This window comes from Narcine bancroftii, chromosome 2 (assembly GCF_036971445.1).
Source record: "Narcine bancroftii isolate sNarBan1 chromosome 2, sNarBan1.hap1, whole genome shotgun sequence".
NCBI lineage: Eukaryota > Metazoa > Chordata > Chondrichthyes > Torpediniformes > Narcinidae > Narcine > Narcine bancroftii.
The window spans coordinates 366,022,188-366,047,552 of record NC_091470.1 but is presented as its reverse complement, the minus strand read 5'-3'; the positions used below and the strand labels follow the sequence as shown (position 1 = coordinate 366,047,552).

The 25,365-nt window shown below is 39.9% G+C and overlaps 1 protein-coding gene across 9 annotated transcripts in view; it reads right to left on the bottom strand.

Annotated features, from left to right (window-relative positions):
• Positions 1 to 25,365, bottom strand: part of stk3 (serine/threonine kinase 3 (STE20 homolog, yeast)) — a 564,172-nt gene that overhangs the window by 362,908 nt on the left and 175,899 nt on the right. For all 9 annotated transcript variants that reach the window (XR_011352582.1, XM_069922527.1, XM_069922523.1 and 6 more), the window contains 2 exons: positions 16,928 to 17,092; positions 6,271 to 6,438 (listed from right to left, as the gene is read on the bottom strand). Coding sequence is in view for 8 of the 9 variants with exons in the window: in XM_069922527.1 (XP_069778628.1) it covers positions 6,271 to 6,438; positions 16,928 to 17,092 (333 nt within the window). In the remaining variant the exon portion in view is untranslated. The remainder of the gene's footprint in view (positions 1 to 6,270; positions 6,439 to 16,927; positions 17,093 to 25,365) is intronic.

The following is a 25,365-nucleotide window of genomic DNA, read 5'->3' as shown; positions in this document are numbered from 1 at the left end:
ATCTTTGCCTTTGCTATATAAAGGACACTGTTTGAACTGCTGAGCTTCTCCAGCATGTTGTGTTCTTACTTACAAATAATGTTAGATTCACTTTGTCATAAGCATGGAAAAATAAACGGACTTTAATTGCAAGGAGGCTGCATACAGGAAAAATATTTTTGTTCCGATGTCAGACATTTTTTTTTGGCCCTGATTTTTTTGTTATGTGTTTTTATTACGGTCCACACTGTTATATCATTACAATAGGGTTGTAATTCAAGGACCATAAGAAGATTGTGGGTCAATTTTTATTCATTCTTTCTTTCTGAATGATTTTGAAGACATTTTATACAACAACTAATAGTTCCTCAATGTATGTTGAAGTTTTTTCATCTACATGATCTGGAAATTCATCCTTTTCACATGGTATAAAGATGTCAGATGACATTGATTTTTATGCCCTTCTGCAAAAGTGAACCTTTTGCATTTTTTTTCAAAATGTAAATTTTTAAATGTAAAATTTAAATTTAGACACATAGCATGAGATAACAGGCCATTGTGGTCCACGAACCCAGGCCGCCCAATTGCACCCACATACCTACAACCCTTGGTATGTTTTGAACAGAGGAAAGAAACTCTAGTCCCCACGCAGACACGGGGAGAATATACTATAATGGATAAATATTTGGAGGAATTTGGTAAAATTAGAGTAGGTTTCACACATACACACATTTTAAAACAGATCTTATTTGAAAGACGGAAGAATTCATATTCAGTAACATTGCAGGATCTTTGGAGACTTTTATGCACATTTCACAAGTAGGTGCTAATTGAAATGACATCATGAAATGAATAGACCATTGTTTGGAATTGGAGATATGGTTGGATAACTTCAAGGCTTCTGACCTTTCTGCAAAGTGCTCACAGAAAGGTCACCCCTGTGTTTTGTTTACCTAAGAAAACAGCTTGACCAAGAGAGGAGAACTTCTGTGGTTTGCTGAAGAAGGTGGGGGTTTTTTGCAAATGAGAGAGTCACGTGGGCTTTCTGGCGGTCTTAACTGGACAGAGAGAGAGATAAGACAAGTTCAAGAAGCTCTCTCAGCTAGTGTATGGGACACTGAAAGCAGTTGGATAGTGCAAGCCAAGAAAAGCTGGTTGGAAACAGAAAGCTCCAGAGTGGCGGATGGCTGGAAGTGCTATCTGCCTGATGTTTTTCTTAGAATAAGTGGAACAGAAAGGAACTCTGTGTTAGCCTGAAAGAAAGAGGTTACCATCTGGAGAACCCTGATGGGGGAAGTTTCATCAGCAAGACATTGAGGTGACTAATGGTGGTACCTCAGTTGTGGAAATCCTGGAAACACACATCTCTCTCTGCAAACCTACAAGAACCTTCTTCAGCAGTAAACATTTACCTTTCGAGCACCAAAGCCTGGTGAACTTTGTACATGTTAAATTCTGTGCACAGTATAAGAATTGTCTGGAACCAGTGAACTTGGAAGACTGAGAAGTGAGATTGAACTGTGAACCAAAGAACTTTTCAAAAAATTTACCCACACATTTCATACACATACGCTTAGAATTAAAATGGGGTTAAGTTGAGTTAGTTAATTGTGATAAGTTAAAGTTTGATTCTGTTTTAATGTTTAAAGACAATTAAAAACAACTTTTGTTTAAATAACTACTTGTCGTGGTGAATATCTATTGCTGCTGGGTTTTGGGGTCATTTGGGCTTGTAACACAGAATAGTGGATGAGTATGGGTTGAAGGCTACCTTCCCCTACCTCAATAACATCACCATCTGTGGCCAAACCGTGGAAGACCATAATGCCAATCTTCAGAGATTTCTCCATGCAGCAAGAGCCCTGAATCTCACTTATAATTCCGACAAGTGTGTATTCAGGACTACACGACTGGCTATCCTTGGCCATGTGGTGGAGAATGGAGTCATTGTCTCCGATACCGATAGGATGCGACCCCTGTTAGAGCTCCACCTTCCTAGGACCTCAAAGGCTTTGAGGAGATGCCTGGGGTTGTCCTCATATTACACCCAGTGGGTTCCTCAATTCGCTGACAAGGTTCGTCCACTCTTAAAAGGCCACTACTTTCCCCCTCTGGGCTGAAGCCCAGATGGCTTTCAATTACCTCCAAAGCCACATTGCCAAAGCCGCCATGCATCTGGTGGACAAGAACATACCTTTCCAAGTGGAAAGTGATGCTTCAGATGTAGCCGGGCAGGCCAGTTGCCTTTTTTTTCATGGAAGTTACAAGGCCACGAGCTCCGAAACCCATCATTGGAAAAGAAGGCTCAGGTCATTGTCAAAGCCATAAGGCACTGGAGGCATGACCTGGCTGGTAGAATGTTTACACTCCTCACTAACCAGTGCTCTGAAGCATTCATGTTCAGCAAAGTCAAGAGAAGCAAAATCAAGAATGACAAAATTGCTAGGTGGAGTATTGAACTCTCCACCTACATTTATGACATCGCCTTATCCAGTGGATGCTATGCTTCTGCACACACCGGCCAACTGCAGCCCATACATTATGAGCTCTGCCATCCAGGGGTCATTTTGTCAAGTCAGGCAATTTGCCCTACTCAGTAGAAGACATCAGGGAGATGACCAGGTCATGCCAGGTCTGCGCTGAGTGCAAGCTACACTTTTATCGCCCTGCAAAAGCGCACCTGATCAAGTCAACTAGGCCCTTTGAATGGCTCAGCGTTGATTTTAAGGGACCTCTCCCCTCCACGAACGGGAACATCTTCTTTCTCTCAGGCATTGGTGAGTACTCCCGCTTCCCGTTTGCCATTCCGTGCTCAGACACATCCGCCTCGTCGGTTAAGAAGGCCCTACACTCCATTTTACCCTGTTTGAGTATCCCGGCTATATTCATAGCAATGGGGCTCATCATTCATGAGCGACGAGCTGTGTCAGGTCCTGCTGGTGAGGGGCATCGTGTCCAGCAGGACTACCAGCTACAACTCCTGGTGGAACGGGCAGGTTGAAAAAAAGAACGCCACGGTTTGGAAGGCTATTAAATTTGCTCTGAAGCAAAAAGGCCTTCCAGACTCATGCTGGCAGGATGGCCTGCCCATCACGCTCCACTCCATTTGGTCGCTACTCTGTACTGCAACCAATGCTACTCCTCACGAGCTACTGTTCACGTTCAACAGAATGTCAGCATCAAGGACTACACTCCCAGCCTGGCTCACTAGTCCTAGTCCAGACCTTCTTAAGAAGCACGTGAGGAGAAGCTAATCTGATATCCTGGTAGAGAAGGTGAAACTGCTTCATGCCAATCCCACGTATGTCTATGTGGAGTGCCCATCAGGGACCTGGCACCCACCAGAACAGAGGGTCTGTTGCCTCAGGTGCCCAACAAGCTACCGAGCTCTTTCTCTTCACCCTCACTCAGGGCCTCAGGGGATCCGGTTCAGGAGGAGAGTGAACTCCCCTCCATCGTCGAGCTGGAGCCCCAGACCACTACTCCTCCATCACAGGGGGACCAGGAGACCCAAGGGGCCCAAGGCCCCCCCCAGTGCTAAGGTGCTCCACCATGATCTCCAGACCTCAGACTGCCTAATGTTGTAAATATTGTGTGTACTGTATATTTTTTCTTCTGTCTTCAGCTGGCTTCTGATCCCATCTTCTCTTCATCCACAGACCCTTAATTCTGCAGGAAGGGGTGAATACAATGAACTGGGATTCACTGGGAAAGTACTGTAATGATGACTGGCCCGCCTCCCGGCTCCACCCTCATTTACCCATATATAACCCTATTTTCCCGCCTAAACCCAGAACCCCTCTGAAGCCTACTAGTGAACCCTACCCATTGTGGTAAGCTAATAAAAGCGTTTGTTCTCCCTCCAGTCGTGTGAGAGCTTTTATCTACACTATAGGGGTTGAAAGCAAAAATACATCAGCCATGATTCTAATGGCAGAGCAGATTCGATGGGCCGAATGGGTGCATCTGCTTCTACGTTTTATTGTTTCATGATTACTGTTGGATGGCATTTAGACCCAGCAATGGTGAAGAAAAGGCAATACATTTGCAATTCAAACTGGTGAGTAATTTAGAAAAGAGCCTGCTAAAGAGGATGAACATTAACAAGTTGGACAATTGCAGCTACAACAGCAATTCAGAAGCTGGGGGTCCCTTTCCATTGCGGTTATCATCATTACAGGGCACTTATTACAAACTTAATATTGTACGCACCTTAACGATTCACACTCCCTATTCCCAGGTTAATTCACTGGGCAAATTAAAATAAGAATCAAACTTGTCTCCCCAGATTAGAGTCCACATCTCTGGACTATTAAAAAAACTAACTCCTACGCAATATTTGATAGTGATGAGAAGACAAGCTTTTTTTTCCTGTAGTTGCCATTTCCCGTCTTGTGATTTTTTTTTAATTGATAATGGTTCCACTCAAAGATAACAGCCCTAACGGAGGAAAAAAAAGTAGACTGACAATTCAGTTCCAATAGGCCGAGAGCAAAACAAAGTACAACACAATTCAAATTCGAGTATTAAAGTCTACAAATCTTCAACTAACTCCAGGAAAAGCATAAACATTTGCTCGGGCTTGCCTACACCAAGTGTATCCAAGTTAAATGGCAAATTAAAAAAGATGAACATTTTCAAGCCTCTTATGAAAGCAGATCAAATAAATATCAGAAAAGCAGCAAATAGAAAAATATAGCCATATATAAAAATAAAATGATTTACTTTTTAAACATAACTGAAACATATGCAGCAAATGTTACTTCGAGAATAGTGAATCTAAAATGTATTTGTTGGTATACAAACAGTTCATAAACAATGATATGTTTAATATCTAATCACTTAGAATTGCAGGCAACCCCCAACATTTTAAGGGATTTGCATTCCTAGAAAACAGACTTCATCATGATTTTCCTCAACACCTGCACATGCATCAAGAAACACCAAATGAAAACTGTATTTATTCATGTATTTCATATAAATTTTGTGAGAATGAATTTTATTCTGTATCTTTGATGTAGCCTCAATATTGATGTGACTGGTCCAACCCCTCAGCTCTTTTCTAAATCGCGCACCATTTAAGATTGGAAATGTGTTGCTTTTTCTTCATCATTACTGGGTCTAAATAACAGTACATGTCATCCTACAGTAGTTTTTGGGTAGAATTTGTGAATTCTGTCAAGGCAAATTTCCATTACTCGAACCTGTAATTTCAATCTCTAATTTTTATGTTTGCATTAGTTTCTAAGCCCTGCAATGCAAAGGTTAACCATATGCATTTTAATTGTTAAACCTACAGAGGAACCTAGATTTAACACAAATTCAGATATAAATGCGATGAGTCATTGTACCCTGATATATACAAGATATGTACTGCTTAATGTCCAGGTTCCGTTTTTTGAGATGGGACGTTAAGCGAACCCATTTTAAAAGATGTATTACCAGGGATGGCCACCCGGCGGCATAGCAGATGTTTAGAAGTGATGCATCTAAATGATTAAGGTAAGTCCAGCAATGTTCGTCTGGGTGGGCAATTCATCGCACGGATGGGGTGGGGGGTGCTCCCGCAAACGTGGGTTGGAGAATGGGGGGCAGGGGTTCTGCCACAATCGATGTGTGTACATATTGTATACAATGAAACCCCGATTGAGCACAACCCCGCTTTTTCTGCGATGTGATTTTTTGGACCCCAGCTATCACATTATAACTGAGTTCCACTGTATTATTTTTTCCCCAATTTCTTGTTCTAAGTTAGTTTCCAAAAATGAAGCCTTTATTCCTTAAGCATTTATCCCTTTGCTTATGTCATTGATTCTAACCTATACTCCAGGCTCAACCAAATCTGTGTACTTTTCCATAAATCTTCGTCCGCGAAGCCAAGCCAAAGAAGAATTTGCTTATATAATATACATGTTTGTTAGACTATCACTCAACATGCTGCCTTCAGAATTCCTGAATTCCACCTCCTCCTGTGTCTTTGAGCTTGTCACTGGTTTATCTGTGCTACGTTGTTATGTCATTCCATTTACAAGTCAAATTTAAGCCCACAAAAGATTTAATCTTATTCAAAAATACAATAAAAGTTCCATTTCCCACCAAACACTGTTAAAGCTTACTGATTGTACCAAAGTTATAAATTTTTCAATATAGCTAAGAACATAAAATTAAAATAAAGCTTCTTGATCAGCACTTTTTTGTGAAATCCTCACCTGGAATAGCTCCAGGTCCAGCTATGATTTTGTCCACAACTATATTTCTAATTGTCAAAATGAATCTCACACCATGACTTACCCTCATTGGATGAATATCTGCATAGGGTGGCTTGCCTTCAGCCATTTCAATTGCGGTTATTCCCAAAGACCAGATGTCTGCAACACAATTGTAACCAATTTCTTGAATTACTTCTGGTGCCATCCAAAATGGCGTTCCTATCACAGTGTTGCGCTTTGCCATGGTGTCCTGTAAGATATTCCATTTAGAATTATTAAGTTGGAAAAAATTAAAAATCTTTACTTTTTTAAACACTTTTTCCTGTAATAAATGTTCATCCATCCCTCTTTTATAATACACATGAAGAGCAGAATAGGCTCCATCAATGTTGTAGAAGTCACATAAAATTAAATTTGGTTCCTTTTAAATTACAACCTAAAAGAAAATATGAAACATTTCATGGGCCGGTTCCAATAGAGGAGAAAAAGTAAGATTAGAGCACTGAATCAGCCATGATCGTATTGAATGAAGATGCAACTCAAAGGGCTAAATGGCACCTGTTTTCGATGATTCTTATTCTGCAATCCTCGTGGTATGTTAGGATCTCCCCTTGTGAGGTGGTGAAAATTACTATTTCAAGTGGCTCCCTATGGCTTTAACCATTTTCCCATTTGAGTTATAAGGGGGAGCCCAGAATTTCAGCCACATATGTTTCTTGTTCAGATCAGCCAATACATGTTAGAGCTAACAAAGATCTAATTGCAGTGTAACTAGAGTGAAAACAAATAATATGATGTTTTAAAACAAAACACACGTTTCTTAGAGTTTGCACAACTTTCCCACTGAAAGCTGAACGAAGAATTATTTTACAGCAAAAATGTTCTGAATAAAATTGAATGGGTACCAAATAATTAAAAGGACCAAATAAATATCCAGCACAAATATTTTACTCATGTTTTCAGTTCAAACTGAAAAAGGTGTATTTTGATGTTTATCCGTCTATTGTTTTGCTTTTTTTTAACCTTTCCAGCTATAAAATTATAAATATACTACAGGATTGTGTGCAGATTTTAAAAACAAGATATACTAAAAAATATGCTATCAGAAATAATTTATTCTGCTGTGCTTTCTGTATTCATAATTATCTCTACATGGGTTACATTTACCGTGTTCACAGATTTTATACTGCCTAGATCACGTCGTAGATAATGAATCCGACTTCATGTGATTTCCTGGTAATCTGTTAATTTTCAATAGATCAATTTCGAATTTTAATAGTAGGCAAAATAACAGACTTGAAAGGCAGTTATAAAGAGATCTTGAAGTGTCTGTTACATGAAACACTAAATTGAGCAGTAATATATTGAGTGTCTGACCACATTTTTATTACCAGAGAGGAAGAGAGTTGGGTACATTAATTAGTACAAACCAAGCATGCAACAATACTGGTACAATTCTTTCCTCGGCCCCTTACAAAGCAATTTGGATGTAGGCTTCTGCTGTATGGTAGCAATTCTGATTTTTTAAAAACTGGATTAACTATGATCACAATGTCTGCAGAGATTCTTGTTTCGCTCTCACAAAAGTGTATGCGTTTCATAAAATGAGAGGACCTAAATTATTCTCTATTGCATGGCAGAGTTATATGTTCAGCATGTTCTGGTGACTAAGCTTGTTTACATTAGCACCTCTCAATTTCCCTTCTAGTTTTCTCTGACAGGAAGGTGGTAAGCTATTAGATATGAATGCTCATGTTGCTGCTTCCCGAAATAAGCAACTACTGCATTTACCTTGCTTATTACGTCATTTTCAAAATGAAGAATGGGTCAATCAAAAATAAACACAAACACAAGACCAGTAGAGTCAACAATGAATTCATTATCTACATTTGACATCATAAAATCTTCACAGCTTGGACAAGATCCACATAGAAATACTGTGAATGCAAAAGGTAAAATAGACTAAATGTTTGCATATATTTCTTTATACAGCTTTCATTTCTGCTTTTTTTTATTTCTATTTGCTGCAGAATCAAATGTAATTTTCTGAAAAATACCAATCTCTGGGAATACATGCCACCTTGTAAGAGGAAAGAACATTTTTGGAAATTTGTCTGACAAAGATGTAAATTTCACCCTATTCCAACCTGAAGAAACCCCTGCATCTTTATTACTGGCTTGTACCATACCCAGTGCAGAATGACATCACTTGCCTGTAACACGAACTCACAAAACTATCCGCTTCCAATTGTAATTCATTCAAGAAATTAGTTTCATTTATGGGTACCCATATAGATGCAGAAGTACAATTCATAGATTTTATATTCTGTTAAAATGAAATTTGAATGCAATACTTTATATCGCTAGCTACAAAAATTAAAGATTTTTAAAAAGACACAACCAAACATCTTTGGTTCGATATGGTTGAATGGCCTCCTTCATGCCTCAGTAATTTCATGAACAAAACAATTTAGTTTTCAACATCATGAGATATATTGTGTCTTATTGATTCTGATATCATACTCTTGTCTTTTTCTAACCCTATTTCTTTAAAAACGATTTTCTAACGGTCAGTATTCATGGTCCTTATCGCCTGATCTTTTTAAAGTACCTCATTTGTTTTACACCTCACTCCTCCCCCTCAGCTCGACTTAAAAAACTGTACACCCCCCATTCTGCACCCCCCCACCACCCCCACCCCGTTTTGAGTACAGGTCGCTGACCTAAAACATTGAAAAGTTACACTTTCCACAAATACTATTTGCAAAGATTCTCCAAAGTTATTTAAAGATTTAAATTCTATTGTTAGGAAGTTTTTGCTGAAAGATTAAATGGTCAGGGTAAAGATTAAATGGTCAGGGTATCTTCACAAAAATTAACTTGGAGGTATGAATTGGGAGGTTTGCATCTCCTGAATATTCAGAATTATTATAATGCAGCACGATTGAAATTTATTAATAGATGTTTGATTTGGAAAATCCATTGGTATGGGCTAATATCAAGCTAACTAAAATTGGTGATAAGAAAATGGAGCTATTTATTTATAAATAGAATTCTGTTCTTATTTATTTTGAGACATTTATTTAAATTATGGAATATGATTAATGAGGAAATAGGTACACAGGGGAAATTTTCAAGTTAGACACCTTTATATCAGAATCAACTGTTTCCTTTTACTCTTTATAATAAATATTTGAAAATATGAGATCATAAAGGAATTAAGACTATACAGGTACACAATCCTTTATCCAGACATCTAAAATCCTGTAAGTTCCAAAATCCGGCAAGTGGGGAGAGAGTTGGCAGCGCGAGTCGGGTTGGCGAGGGGGTGAGACTGGCTGCACGAGTCAGGCGGGCGAGGGGGGGTGGGGTGAAGACGGCAGGGCGACTGGATGGGGGTGGGGGTGGATAGGGCAGCACAATTCGGGTGGGCTTAAATCTGGCTTTCCGAAATCCGAAATTCAGAACACACTGTCCCTCAAGGGTTCCGGATAAAGGATCGTGTACCTGTACAAGATTGTTATAAAGCTGGTTATTTTATTTATTTACAAAAAGAAAAATATGAAATACCACAAAGTACTCTTTTTTATTATTATTAAGTTAGAGCCTTATTATTGGATAATTTTGGACATATTTAAGATTGCCAAGACGGTCAAAATTTGAAATTTTACGAATGGAAGGTGGGAAGAAAAAAACTGTACCTGAAATGTATTTATTATTACAGAATAAAATGCCTAAATTAGATATGCATAAATCTAGATTAAAGTGGGAAAAAGATTTGGGAATAGTAATTGATCAGGAAGACTGGAGAAATTTATGTAAAGATAGTAAGACTAAGATTTGTTAATGTGAGATATAGATTAGTTCATTATAATTTTATACACCAGTTATATTTAACTCCTGAAAAATTAAAGAGATATAATTTAATTTCTTCAGATTTATGTTTTAGGTGTCACAAAGAAGTTGGTTATCTGACACTGTTAAACCTTTTTGGACACAACTTAAGGAGCTTTTAGAGAAAGTTTTTAAGATTAAATTGTTGATGGAACCAACATTATTTTTATTAGGTAATGTTAAAATGTTGGGTTTGAAATTGAGATTAACTAGGTATCAAATTGCATTTTTAAGATTAGCTTTGGCTGTAGTGAGAAAATATATAGGGATTGCTTGGAAAAATGAGATTGATTTAAGTTTGCAATGATGGCATATGGAATTGAGATCAAGTATTCCATTAGAAAAGATAACGTATAATTTTACGTGATAACTATCTTTATTATCAGAAAGTATGGAGCCCCTATTTGGATTATATGGGTTTACAGTTTTGAACTTTCTATGGAACATTGCAGTGGTGTTACCCTAATCCATGGCATTTAGTATGTTATTGATGGGAGAATCTCCTTTCTTTCTTCTATCTTTGGGGTTAGGGTTAGCAGGGAGGGGGAGGAAGTGGAGGGTTAATGGGGTAGAGGGCAGGGGATGGGGAGATTTAGTATATACCACGTTTTCTTATGCATGAATTATCATACTTGAATATATTTGAATGTATTGTGGCTTAAAATTTTAAATAAAGTATTCAAATAAAAGATACAGCAAGTATAGTTGAATAACTTTTTCATATTTTCAAGAACAAGATTATTAAAATGGATGATCTTTTGACAAGTTCATCAGAAATATGCTCAGAAGAAACACAATACATTGCACTCCACAATGTCCCATCTTAGAAATAAGTGGTTGATAACGAGAGCTTAAGTGGCATATCAAAAATCTTTCTTTGACGATTTTATCCTCTCTACATCATCAGTCCTTTTTTAAATAAAATAAGACAAAAGACAAAGTGATGAAGAGATATTTTTGGCAATGAATATAGTCAAGAGACAGATGTTACTATGAGGACTCTGAGCAGTGTGGAAGAACAGAGATCTTGGAGACTGTGTCCAAATGCTACACAGATTGATAGTGTTGTAAAGAAAGCATATGGTGTAGAATCAAATTCAAGAGCTAAAAAGTCATGTTGCAGCTATACAAGACCTTAGTTAGACTCCACTTGGATTATTGTGTTCAGTTCTGGTCACCTAACTACAGGAAGGATTTGGATGCTATAGAGGTGGTGCAGAGGATATTTACAAGGATGTTGCTCGGATTGGAGAGCATGCCTTAAGGGGGTGTTACGTGAATTTGGTCTTTTCTCCATGGGGCAACAAAGAATGAGGGGCGACCTGATAGAGATGTACAAGATAATGAGGCATTGATCAACAGAATGGCTAGAGGCTTTTTCCTGGGGCTGAAATGGCAAAAATGAGGAGACATAATTTTAAGGTGCTTGGAAGTAGGAAGAGGAGGAATGTAAGAGATAAGTATTTCCACACAGATTGGTGCATAAGGAATGCACTGTCAGTAACAGTGGTGGAGGCAGGTACAGTAGGATCTTTTAAGAGACTAAGAGATACGTGCATGGAACTGAGAAATATTAAGGGTTATTCAGTAGGCAAATTCTAGGCAGCTCTTCAAGTAGGTTATTTGGTTGGCACAACAATGTGGGCTTTAGAGCTTACAGTGAGCTGTGAATTTCTATGTTTTGTGTTCTATGTTCCATCCTCAGGCTCTCCACGAGGTGCAATGAAAACCACACTGCTAATCTTCAAAGGTCATTTCTGTTATGAGAAAATCTTCTGTCTGTATCCAGCTAACTGCAATTGAGGTACATGTATCAACATATGCAAATGGACATATGATACATACAGATTTAAAATTCACTATCTACCTTGAACTGCGTCTATTGTGGAAGCAATTTCTTGCAGTAGAATAATTTAATTCTGTACAATGTAAAAATAGATTAAAATTTTCATTAATAAATTATGAACCCTGAATATTAGGCTACGGAATTGAAAATGCAAATAAAAATTTAATAGAAAAACAACTGGCAAAACCTCTGCGATTTGCTTTTCACACTGGCAAACCACTGAACATTTTTACAGAAATCACAAAGAATTTTTATTTATTTTAAGTGAGTAATATAGTCATTTATTTCACCACCCCCTCCACAATGTTCCAGAAATCTACCAACGTTAATCAGAAAACTGCAGGATTATTCAGCCAAATCCTATATTGCCTTATAAAACCAAAAAAAAATGAACAAAGCAAAAATTAAAATAAGCATTTCTGAGGTAAAATGAAGAATTCAGTGAAGAGCTCTTGAAGTACAACACTATTTATTTGATCCTATTTTAAATGTACAGTATAAGGACTGGAGGGAGCAATATCATCATCTCTGGTTCTCACCCGAAACGTCGACTCTCCCTTTGCCTTCACAGATGCTGTTTGACTCACTGACCTCCTCCATCAGTTCAATTTTTGCTCAAGATTTTAGTATCTGCAGTCTCCCATTCTCATCTCTTGAATTCATCGAAGAGCACAAACTAGAAATTTCAACCTTGTTACCAAGTAGAGTTGCAACTTCAGAAGTTATTTTGGTGCCAAAAATAACATTTTATTATTTGTGAGACCTGGATGTTGTTAGCATTGCTAACAAAAAAATTGCCTCCCAATGCCAACCCAAATTGCCTCCAATCTAAGGAAGAAATCATCTACATCTCACATTGACCATCAGGCTGACCGAGCAAGAGTGACAAACATCCCTGATTTTTTTTAATCTCTAAATCTATTTTTACCTTAATTGTTAATTCCAACAGGACTGTTTTCATACTAGAATTTAAAATTGGGTCACAAAGTCAATGGTTCAGACTTTTATCTGCTCATCCAATAACTTAACCATTATGTTATACCCATATCAGACTTGACAACAGCTTGACAACAAGTAATTCAATGTGGTTGGCGTGTTGAGCAACAAACGAAAGAAAAATCACATGAAAGCTATGAGTGAGCAGAACGAACCAAACGAACTCTCCAAGAGTTTATCAGCACAAACTCTGACGTGATATTGGAAAGAAGGCTGAAACGGGTGATCCAGTTGGCCATGAGGGTTTGGCACATGATGTCATGGAGGTGTCCAAGAGTGGGACAGCTTCCAGCCATAAAATGAACCTGTCCACCAACATGAATGGTGGCACCTCTGGAAACAGGCAGTGGCCCAATGATGTCCACGTGAACGTGGTCAAATCATCTGTGTGGCAGTGGTAAGGACTAAAGAGGGGTTTTTATGCGCCTCTGCACCTTGGGATGTGCAGGCAAGTTCTGGTCCAGAGGCTGACCTGTTTACGCAGCCGATGCCTCATGAATCTGTCTTCGACCAGTTGACATGTCGCCCAGATAGATGGCTGGGCTAACCCATGTAGTCCACTGAAGACGCGACACCTCCATGTGGCAGGAACAATGGTTCTAGGTCAACCAGTGGATATGTCACAGAGAAGTGTGGCTTCAGATGGCCCGAAACACGTGTCTTTCAGCTATAGCCCTGAGAGTGCAGTGCAGTAGGCTGGTATCTTGCCATCCAGCCGTTGGGCCGCTGTATAGACAATTCCAGGCGACAGGGAGTGTACAGACAGGGTGGATGCATGGGGCAGACCGTCAGCCACAAGGTTGTTCTTGCCGGAAATGTGCTTGATAGCCATCGTGTACTCTGAGATATAAGAGAGGTGACGCTGCTGCCATGCCAACCACAGGTCCAACACCTTGGCGAAGGTAAAAGTGAGGGGCTTGTGATCAGTGAAGACCGTGAAATTCCGTCCTTCAAGAAAATAGCAGAAATGCCATACAGCAAGGTAATGGGCTAGCAACTCCCTGTCGAACGCACTATACTTCTCTTCCAGGGATCACAGGCATCTGCTGAAAAAAGCAAGCAGTCTCCAACATCCATCAATCAGCTGCTTCAGGACACAACCAACAGCCATATCGGATGCGTCAACTGTGAGGGCGGTTGGCACATCAACGCATGAATGCACTATAAAGGTAGCCAGAGCGTCTTTGGTCTGGTCAAAAGCTGCCGTAGACTCCGCATCCCATTGAGTTCTTTGGTCTAACCGGACAGCAGCTTGAAAAGAGGTTGCATGACCCTGGCAGATGATGGCAGGATCTGATGGTCGAAGCTGATCATCCCAACGAACTCCTGCAAACCTCTTGACCATAGTTGGCTTGACGAACTTATGAATCGCCTCAACCTTTGACGGAAGAGGGACCTCCCCATGTCGATCGATACAGTGCCCAACGAAACTGATGGCTGTCAGGATGAACTGATATTTCATTGGGTTGATGGCTAGGCTGTAGTTGCTCACTCTCTGGCAGAGCAGATGTAGGTGTGTTAGGCACTACTGAATGACTGGCAATGAGGATGGCATTTATGTAGATAAAAACAAAATCCAGGCCACATCCCACGAAGTCCACGAGTCTCTGGAAAATCTGCGCTGCATTTTTGAGGCTGAATGGCATGTGGAGGAACTCGAAAAGGTCAAACAGAGAGATGAAGGCTGTCTTGGGGACATTGCTGGGGTGCACAGGGATCTGGTGTTACCCCTGGAACCGATCGATTTTTGAGAAGATCCTCACTCCGTGTAGATTGGCCATGAAGTCCTAGATGTGGGGAACTGGATATCAGTTGGCGGTGTGGCATCATTGAGCTGACAGAAGTCCCTACAAGATCTCCATTCCCCAGAAGACTTTGGCACCATGTGTAGAGGAGAGGCCCATGGGCTGCCCAAGCGCTGAACAATTCCCATCTCCTCCATCTTCCTGAATTCTTCCTTCGCGACCCACAGCTTGTCAGGAGGAAGCCTGTGTGCCTGGGCGTGTAGCAGCAGTCCTTGCATGGAGATGTGGTGCTGGACGCCATGTTTCAGGACCGCGGTAGAGAATTGTGGAATTATAATGGCCAGGAATCCTGCCAGGATTCAGGCAAACTCGTTGTCCTAGAAGGTTACCTAGTCGAGGTAGGGTGCCGGGAAATTGGCTTCTCAAAAGGTGAAAGTCTGGAAGGTCCTGGAATTGACCAGACAGTGCCCTTTCAGGTCCACCAGCAGGCAGTGGCTTGAAGGAAATCTGCACCCAGGGGCTAAAACACGCCAGCCAAAGTGAAGGTCCAGGTGAAACAGAAGGAGCCAAACTCAAGCGGGATGGTCCGCACCCCATACATGCGTATGCTGCTATTGTTGCAGACAGTGATGGATGATCCCGACTTCCCGGCACGGGTATCTCAGTTCAAGGGGGGCAAGATGCTGACCTCTGCCCATGTGCACAAGGAAATGCCACCCTGAGTGTCAGTCCCATAGGTAAAGGAGGCTGTCTAGGCAGCCAAACATCATAGCCATCAGCGACGGCCAGTCCTGGCGTTTCCCAGATGGGAGCAAGGTGAATGGCAGCGGCGGCACCTGAACCCCATTTCTGATGGTAGAAACATCACTGCTCTGAGTTTGAGTCTCCACCTGCTGCAGCTGTTACCAGCCTCCTCAGTGGAGTTGGAGAGAGAGATGAATCGCTGGGTGTGGCACAGCAACGAGGTCATTGGACACCCTGCTATATTGCTTGACGTGCCACAGAACATCCACATAGGCTGCTAACCTGCGTGGGTCACTGAAGTCATCATCCATGAGGTGTAGGCAGATGTCTTCCATCATCTAACTGAACAGTAAGCAGGGCCTGAGGCCGTCTATTAATGCCAGCATATTGTTCACAAGGGCAAATAGCACTCGGTCATCTAGGCTGTCCATGTGGAGCAGTCATGCCACTCGTTTGCAGTGAGAAAGGCCAAAGGAGTAGATAAGAAGAGTCTTAATTGCCTCATGCCTGTTGGCGGCTGGCGGATGATGTAAGAAGTCAATGATTTGTCCAGCAGTTTCCTGGTCAAGTGAACTGACCTCGTAGTATTATCTTGTGGGGTCTGCGGTGATCTGCCTGACCTGAAACTGGGTCTCAGCCTGTTCAAACAAGACTTGCAGCTGTGAGGTCCAAATTGCATTCTGTGCGCTCATATCGTTCACCATGGGGTCACCACTATGGTTGGTTTGCTGTGCAGCGAATGAAAGAAAAACCACATGGAAATGGTGAGTGTGCTTAATCAATCAACCAACTGACTTTACTGGAACTCTCCGAGAGCTTATCAGCACGACCTCCATGATCCTTTGCGCCCCCCCACCCCACCCCCACCCTGGGAACATGGTGATGTCAGCCCAGTGTGAGCATGGACCTCTGTGACCCAGTCACTTGCCGATCAGAGCAGCCCACTACATCAGCATCTTTTAAGCCTTTCAGTGGAGATTGAATCACCATACTGTACTAAAATTGAGACTGGGCATGCATTTCATCCAAAACCTCCATGGCACTTGATTTTTGGTGAAATGTTAAGCATACTGCTGTTTATTTCCATCACATAATTTAAGAGTCCCATCACCAGAGGAAGTGTTTAAGTAAAAATTAAAAGTCAGTAAGCTGAGATTTTAATTGTAAGGCAAGAATCATGGCTGCTAAGTTCAAGATCTGCTGACTGTGAAAACAATTTGGAGGAATTGAGCAAGTGGAAGGAGAATACATAATACGACCAATTACTGTTCTTACTGGCAACTTTGCTAAGAAAGACTGTTGGTCAATATCAAAATGATGCAATGATGGAATAAGTTACATTAGTAGGCTTCAGGAAAGGAGGTATTGCGATTATTATTCATTCTGGGATGTAGTTATCACTGACAAGACTAGTTTTAACTCTAGCCCACAAGTACCCTTGAGAATAACCTTCTACTTATGTTATACTGTACTTTAGCATCAATTTCTTCGATTTATTTTTGCTGATTACTTACTGTCAGCTGACCTGCAACACCAAAATCCGCAAGCTTTGCATGGCCCTCTGTGTTCAGTAGGATATTTCCAGCTTTGATATCTCGGTGGATTTTTCTCATGAAGTGTAGATATTCCAGCCCTTTCAAGGTGGATTTAAGAATTGTTGCTATTTCATCTTCTATTAGCTAGAATCAGAATGCATAACAGTTTTAAAAACCAATGCCATGTGAAAATATGCAAGGAATACAATGAATACTGAAAATGCAGCTGCTATTTCAATGGAACATTCTCCACTTCTAGTCACAGCATCTTAAATAAAAACCCAAACTTGGTTCATTTCTCATGGATCAGACCAACATCCAGCAAACATAGACATGCAGATAAGAATGTCACACTCCATTTAAAGTTCCAAGCTAAAGATCAGTTGAAACCATCCAGTAAGGTAATGGGATCGGTAAGAACATAAAAAGGTCACTATTTTAGTGATCCCAGCTATGGCCCTGGACTCACTGGTGATGGTTTGGCAGCAGGCTATGTATCGGTGTCAGACCAAGAACAAAGACAGGCAATAGTATATTCATAGTAATGCTCTTGCAAAAAAAGTGATTTTTATATTGTTCAACATTGTTTCGAACACAAAAAAACGCTTAATGATATTTGCAGAAAGAGCCAACTTCAGTGAATTGAAAAGGGATGGAACATGGATTAGAATCAAAAAAGAAATGCATAATTTTCTTTATTCAGGTACAAAATTTAGTAATTCTCTCACCACCGATGATGGACATTCGAGAATATGAATTTTGGGAGAAAATGCAACTATTGAAGATATGAAAAATTAAAAGGCTGGCTACCCCTGCCATAGAGAAACAAGCTAAATTTGAAAATTGAAAGAGATCTGAAAAACAGAATAAGGATAAAATAAAAATCAAGTTAAAGGAATCATAAGGCTGTACAATCCACAGAAAGGTCTTAAACCTCTCAGCATCCACGTGTAATTTCCCCATTTTGTCCGTAATTGGACTCCTTCTTCCAAGACCTACTCTTTTACCATTTCTATGCCAATAAAATGTTATTGGTCTCCCATTTATATGGAGAGCTAATTCATTTCTTAAAAGCTCTCTTTTGTCTCACATATTGCCTGCTTATTCTTTTGTAATCAGCCTGGTTCTCTGGAATTCTGTAATCAGTTGGCAGAAGGAAGTCTAAACTTATCATTATGCAGCTTCTTTTTGCTTTATGATCTTCAATATCTCATTCATAATCCAATGTGTTTTTTTCCTTGTCCAAAGTGAACTAAATAATATCTCTTAAAGTTAGTCACTTGTTCTGTTATGCCTGTGTAGCGTGAATAAAAGCTCTCATGACTGGAGGGAGAACAAATGCTTTTATTAGCTTATAACTACTGGTTGGGTTTCATAGTCATCTTCAGAAGGGTTCTGGGTTTAGGTGGGAAACTAGGGCAGATGGGGGTGGAGCTGGGAGGCAGGCCAGCCATCAGCACAACACACTACCAGTGAATTCCAGTTCACTGCAGCTTGTTTGCCTGTCAACTTTTGGTTCCAATTTACCTGAGCCAGGTTCCCTCTCATCACACTGAAATTGACCTTCCTTAATTAACTTGGTTTACTCTTTTGCCCTTTCTATGTTGTCATGAACATGCAAGATGAAACTCAATGTTTAGCATGACAGACACAAAAATTGCTATAAATAACATTTTAAAAAATAATTAAAGAAGAATTTAAAAAGTGAGGTACTGTGTGGTTCATTGCTTATTCAGATAGCTGATGGTGGAGGGGAGGAAGCTTTTTTTGTACTTTTGGGTGTTCAATTTCAGGTTTCTGTGCTTTCTGATGGTAGCAGTGAGAAGAGGGAATGGCCAAGGTGGTGAAATCCTTGATGAGGCTGTTTTCTTGAGACACCACCTCTTGTAGATGTCCTTTTGGAACATAAGGGTTCAATCAAGCAGATGCAGCATGGTTTTAGAAAGGGAAGATCTTGTTTGACAAACTTATTAGGATTCTTTGAGGATATAATGGGTGCGGTGGATAGAGGGGAACAGATTGATGTTGTATATTTGGATTTCCAGAAAGTGTTTGATAAGGTGCCGCACAAGAGACTTATCAGTAAGTTACAGGAAAGTGGAGTTCGGGGAAGTCTATTGGCCTGGATTGAAAATTGGTTGTCTGACAGGAGGCAGAGAGTCAGGATAAATGGGAGTTTTTCAGGTGGGCAGAGAGTGGTAAGTGGGGTGCCGCAGGGGTCAGTGTTAGGCCCACAACTGTTCATCATTTATATTGATGACTTGGAGGAGGGGACAAAATGTGGTGTAGCCAAGTTTGCGGATGACACCAAATTGAGTGGAAGAGCAAATTGTAATGAGGATGTGGAGAGTCTGCAGCGGGATAGAGTTAAGCTGGATGAGTGGGCAAAGGTCTGGCAGATGGAGTACAATGTTAGTAAGTGTGAGGTTATCCACTTTGGCAAGAAAAATAAAAGAGCTGAATATTATTTAAAGGGTGAAAAACTACAGCATGCTGTTGTGCAGAGGGACTTGGGAGTCCTTGTCCATGAATTGCAAAAAGTTAGGTTGCAGGTGCAGCAGGTTATTAAGAAGGCAAATGGAATGTTGGCCTTCATCACTAGATGAATTGAATTCAGGAGTAGGGAGGTCATGTTGCAACTGTTATAAGGTACTGGTGAGACCGTACCTGGAGTACTGTGTCCAGTTCTGGTCTCCATATTTGAGAAAGGATATACTGGCTTTGGAGACAGTCCAGAGGAGGTTTACTAGGTTGATCCCTGGGATGAAGAGGTTGACTTATGATGAAAGATTAAATCGTCTAGGATTGTATTCGCTCGAGTTCAGAAGATTGAGAGATCTTATAGAAACATAGGATTATGAAGGGTATGGATAGGATAGATGTAGGAAGGTTTTTTGAGCTGGCCGGGGAAACTAAAATGAGAGGACACAGTCTCAAGATTCGGGGGAGTAGATTTAGGACAGAGATGAGGAAAAATAGTTTTTCCCAGAGAGTAGTGAATGTTTGGAATTCTCTAACCAGGGAAGTGGTTGAGGCTGCTTCATTAAACATATTTAAAATTTGGTTAGATAAATGTTTACATGATAGAGGAATTAGGGGATATGGGGAGAAGGCAGGTAGGTGGAGTTAGGTCATAAATTAGATCAGCCATGATCGTATTGAATGGCGGAGCAGGCTCGATGGGCCATTTTTGGCCTACTCCTGTTCCTATGTCCTTAATGGAGTGGAGACTAATGCCTATAATGACATTGGCCAAGTTCACAACTCTCTGTTGCCTTTTCCTGTCCTAACAATTGGCACCTCCATACCAGAAAGTGATGCAACCAGCCAGAATGCTCTCCATGGTACAAGGGTCTTTGGTGACATACCAAATCCCATCAAACTCCTAACACTGGCAAGCCTTCTTCATGATGGCATCAACATGAAAGCCCCAAGAGAGATCTTTAGAGATGTTGGCATCCAGGAATTTGAAGTTCCTCGATAAGGACCAGTTTGTGTTCTCCTTCCTCAAGTCCACAATCAGTTGCTTGGTTTCGCTAATGATAAGTGCAAGGTGGTGGTTGCGACACCACTCTACTAACTCATCTCTCTCACTCCTGTATATTTCCTCACTGCCGTCTCATTCCAGTTGATGATCGTGCTGTCACAACAACCTTGACGTTAGGGGGAAGAGAAAAAAGCACACTGGGGGAATAAGTTACTGGAAACTGGAGATTGCCTGGATGAAATATAATATGTTGCTTCTCCAAATTATGTGTAGCCTCAACCGAGCAGTACATGGGACCATGGACAAACATGTGTGACAACTGGGTGTAGAATTGCAGTGACTAACCACTTGTAGGCTCTTGCTGCAGCTAAATCTTTTCATGTAATGATCACTATCTCTCAAGCTCACCAAAAACCAACTCATTTCCTGGAACCAGATGCAGCAATATGTCCTTTATTGGATCAGAAACTTGCTGTTTCACAAAATTACCCTGACAGTTTAGAAATTCTTCACTTTCTCTGCCTTTAACTGCATTTTGATGACAGTATACGATGGGATTATTGAAGTCCCTATTTGTGACTACCCAATAATGTCACCTCCTTATTTCAAGCTGAATGCATAGGCAGCATCTGGTCTCTTGTCTACAAATGACCATTGCCATTTTCATTTTTGTGGCTTGTTCCTTGTTTTCACTTTGGAATTCTGCCCCAAACAAACTGCTTTCCATCTTTAAATGTAAACTTCATACTAGCAGCCATTGCATATATTCTCTCAAACATATACAGCACAGAAAACATTTCAAAGAATTCTCTTGTTCACAAGTTTCTGATCCAATAAAGGACATATTGCTGTATCTGGTTCCAGGAAATGAGTTGGTTTTTGGTGAGCTTGAGAGATAGTGATCATTACATGAAAAGATTTAGCTGCAGCAAGAGCCTACAAGTGGTTAGTCACTGCAATTCTACACCCAGTTGTCACACATGTTTGTCCATGGTCCCATGTATGCCATCCCATAATGACCAAGATATATTGCTGTGATTTTAGCCTGATCATGTTTTCACTAACCCATTCTTCTGGTCCCCAATTGCATATGCCAGTCTTGGAGCTCCAGAGAATTTCTGATGGTGCAGAATTGAAATACCCCTTCAAGGGTGCCTCTGTGCTCTGTAGTTTGCGTCATTAGCTCTCTCTTCAATGTCTCCTATCCTCTTCTCATGTTTAGCCAAAATTCTCCCATCTATGGACCTTGATGACCTCTTTCATTCTCATTTCCATTTATTCCACATACAAGGCTATTGACCAAGTTTGTTCCAATTTCTCCAGTTGGGCAACAGCAGAGCTCAAACCAAAAAAACTCAATTTCTATTTACCTTCTTAGCAATCACTATCCTGCTATTTTCAATCAGAAACACGGCAAGCTCAATGCCAATGGCATATATATGTATTCTTTCGCTTGTGGTTCACTGGGACAACTAAGAAAGACTGAGCTTCTAACATATCCTTCATTGAAGGTAGGAAACTAAAAACAAAAAAATACTCATCAGGTCAACAAAGGAGCACAAAAAGCACAGATGCCAGAATTCTGAGCAAACAATGAATGTCTGAAGAATCCATGAGTTTGGATAAAGGGTTTGAACCCAAAACTTTAACTGACCATCTCTACCCGTGGATACTGCATGATCCACTGAGTTCCTCCAGCAATTCATTGTTTGCTCAATATTTGGTATGTGTCGCTGTATAAGACAGAATTTGAATCTTAAAATATCACCCCAAAATGTATCTTATAGAGTGAACTTTGAATAAATGGGAAAGGGGGAGAGGAAGGGAGGGAAGGGAGGGGGGAAAAAGGGGAGAAAATGACACTGTATATATTCAAGAGAAAAATGTCTGTATGTATTTTGGTCAGTATGGTTTATAGTGCGAAAAAAAAATTTTTTAAATAAATAAATAATATATCACCCCAAAACCAGGAGTCATCAAACGCCAAGTATAAAATCCAAACCTTAATATCCTGTGGTTTAGTGTCACTCCTGGCGATTGAGGACATCATAAAACATTCACTTAACTCCTATGGTCCAACCACTAAATATTTTTTCTACTGAAGCCGGATTAATAGTAATGTTATATTAAAACAATAAAAATGTATTATAAACCTGTCTAACATACCTTAAAATAACAGCATAGCAAACGAAGCTATCAGTTGCCATTTGCAACAGCTGATGGTCAGTAAACAATCAGTCAGTGTCCCAGGGTCCATTCTGTTAACACTGCCTCGTCAGGCTAATTACAATAAATCTCACAGTGACCAGTTACTGGTATCTTTGCCTAAGTGACATCACTAGTGTTTACATTACACCAGCTAAGAATTTTGATGCTTATTATGGTAGGTAAATTACAATATTTTGCCGTTACTTGAAATGAATTGGCTAAATTTTAAATAACTAAGATTATGTGGCTTAGTAGTGTTTAACAGTATCACTTCACTGACCAGTGGGATGGTTGGTAAAGAATTATTGGGGCAGTAAGCTCTCAGCAGTAAGTGCCAGACTTGGGGTTGTCTTAATACAGTGAATATAGCTCAAAAACTACATTTTAAGTGGAAATTGATGGGTTGTCTTATACACTTAGTCACCTTATATGCCAACAAATATGGTATTTGGTCAGACCACTTGGTACATTCATCTCTTTACAATATCATCAAATTAAGTTGGGGAGTACTCTATTTGTTCAGGATGGCAACACTAATATTTAAATTCATTTCCAAATAAGTACCTGCATTACAAATCTAGAATAAACACGCCAGGCAAGCTTCTCCCTCTCAAAATGTACTGATCTTCACGTTCAGGATAATATACCCAACTCTGCAGCCTTTTAGCCACAAGAACTGAGTACACCCACTCAGAAAATATATTTAGATATATTGCATCAACTCTACTCATTCTCAATGCACAGTAAAAAAAAACACCCACTCACTCCTGGGTTCAACCAAAAGGCAACTAAACACAAGGGACCACAGCTACCATTTGTTATTTGATGTGGTAATCACACAATACCAAATTACAATAACTGGAATGTACAACACCACTGGAAGCCAAAATTATAGGAGAGGAAAAAATTGATCAGATTCACAGTAAGATATAATAATAACAAAGTCCACATGTAACCAGTTTGCTAGGATCATAAGGAACACATCCCAGCCTTAATCATCTGCAAAGCATGAAGAACAAGATCTGCAAAAATGTAACAATAATGTTCCTTTCATTTGAAATATAAATTACCATTTAAATTGTGCAATGCATTTGAAAAGCCACTTTGAATTTTAATGCAAGTACCTTAAAAACCAGTATAATCATTGCTGAATACATAGAGCATTTTACAAGATACAAAGAACAAAATGCTGGAAAGGAACTGGAAGTCAGGAATTGGAGGTCAAATAGAATCCATGAAGATATAGGGTTGTAATGAGAGCTTTTGACATATTTACCTTCATATATCAAAGTATTGAGAATAGGAGTTGGTATGTTATGGTAACGTTGTATCAGATATTGGTGAGGCCAAATTTGGAGTTTTGTGTGCAGTTTTGGTCACCTAACTACAGGAAAGATATCAATAAGATAGAAAGAATGCAGAGAAGATTTACTAGGATGTTGCCCTGACTTCAGGAAATGAGTTACAGGGAAAGGTAAAACAGGTTAGGACTTTATTCCCTGGAGCATAGAAGATTGAGGGGAGATTTGATAGAGTTATTTAAAATTATGAGGGGGATAGAAAGAGTAAACATAGTTAGGCTTTTTCCTCTGAGGGTAGGTGAGTTACAAACCAGAGGACATGGGTTAAAAGTTTAAGTGGGGAACATGAAGGAGAACTTCACACCGAGAGTGGTGGAAGTGTGGAATGAGCTGACAATAAGGTGGTGAATGCGGGCTCAATTTTAACATTTCAGAAAAACTTGGACAGGTACATGGATGGAAGAGGTACAGACTGGGTGCAGGCCAGTGGGACTAGGCAAAAAAAATGTTTTGGCACAGACTAGAAGGGCTGAAGGGGCCTGTGTCTGTGCTGAAGTGAAATGGGCAGAGCATTTTGGTTTAAAACCTGCTGCTGGCTGTCCATTGTCTCCATGAAGGCTGCCTGGCCCACTGAAGGCCCCCAGTTTGCTTTTTGCTCCAGATTCGATCATCTGCAGTTCTTTGTATGCATTCATGCAACTTCCTCGAATAATATATAATGTATCAATTGCACATTCCTACAACATTCACAAAACACATTGTAATTTTTGGAAGGAAAGATCAACATGCTCAAAATTGATTAAAGAAAGATTTTGTGCACAAGAAAACGTCAAACTGAACTTTCTTTTTTAGTTTACTCAAAAAATACTGAAATTAAATGTTAAGAAAAATAATTTAGGGCTATTAATGAGAAAAAGTAGCATTTAATATTGTTAAGGATAAATTAAACATAAAGCACATCCATTAATTAAAATATAGTGTAAGACTAGTGTTTGTGCTTGAGTAGATTGGGGCAACCAAGATTAGTCTGTTCCGTACGAAGAGGAACCGATTGCAAACAACAGGATCAGATGACCAAAATTATCAAAGCAAGAAGCATTAATAACCATGTCACACTACATTAATGTAGAATTGGCAAAGAAATTGACTTAACAAAATAAAGGAAACTTCCTCTAATCAAGAATAAATCAGTTTCTGCAAAACAGCACAAAATTCAAAGGCTGATAAGATTATTACAAACATCTGCACAGCAGTCTTGATTAGGCATGTTAAATTATACATACAGTGAAAATGAAAGCAGAGGAAACTGCTGATGAGAAATATTTCAAATTCTTTAACCAATAATAAGTGGAAATTAACTGTCTCAAAAACAAAGCCTCACTTTTATTCAAATAGACCATTTACAACAGGTAAAAGCTTAG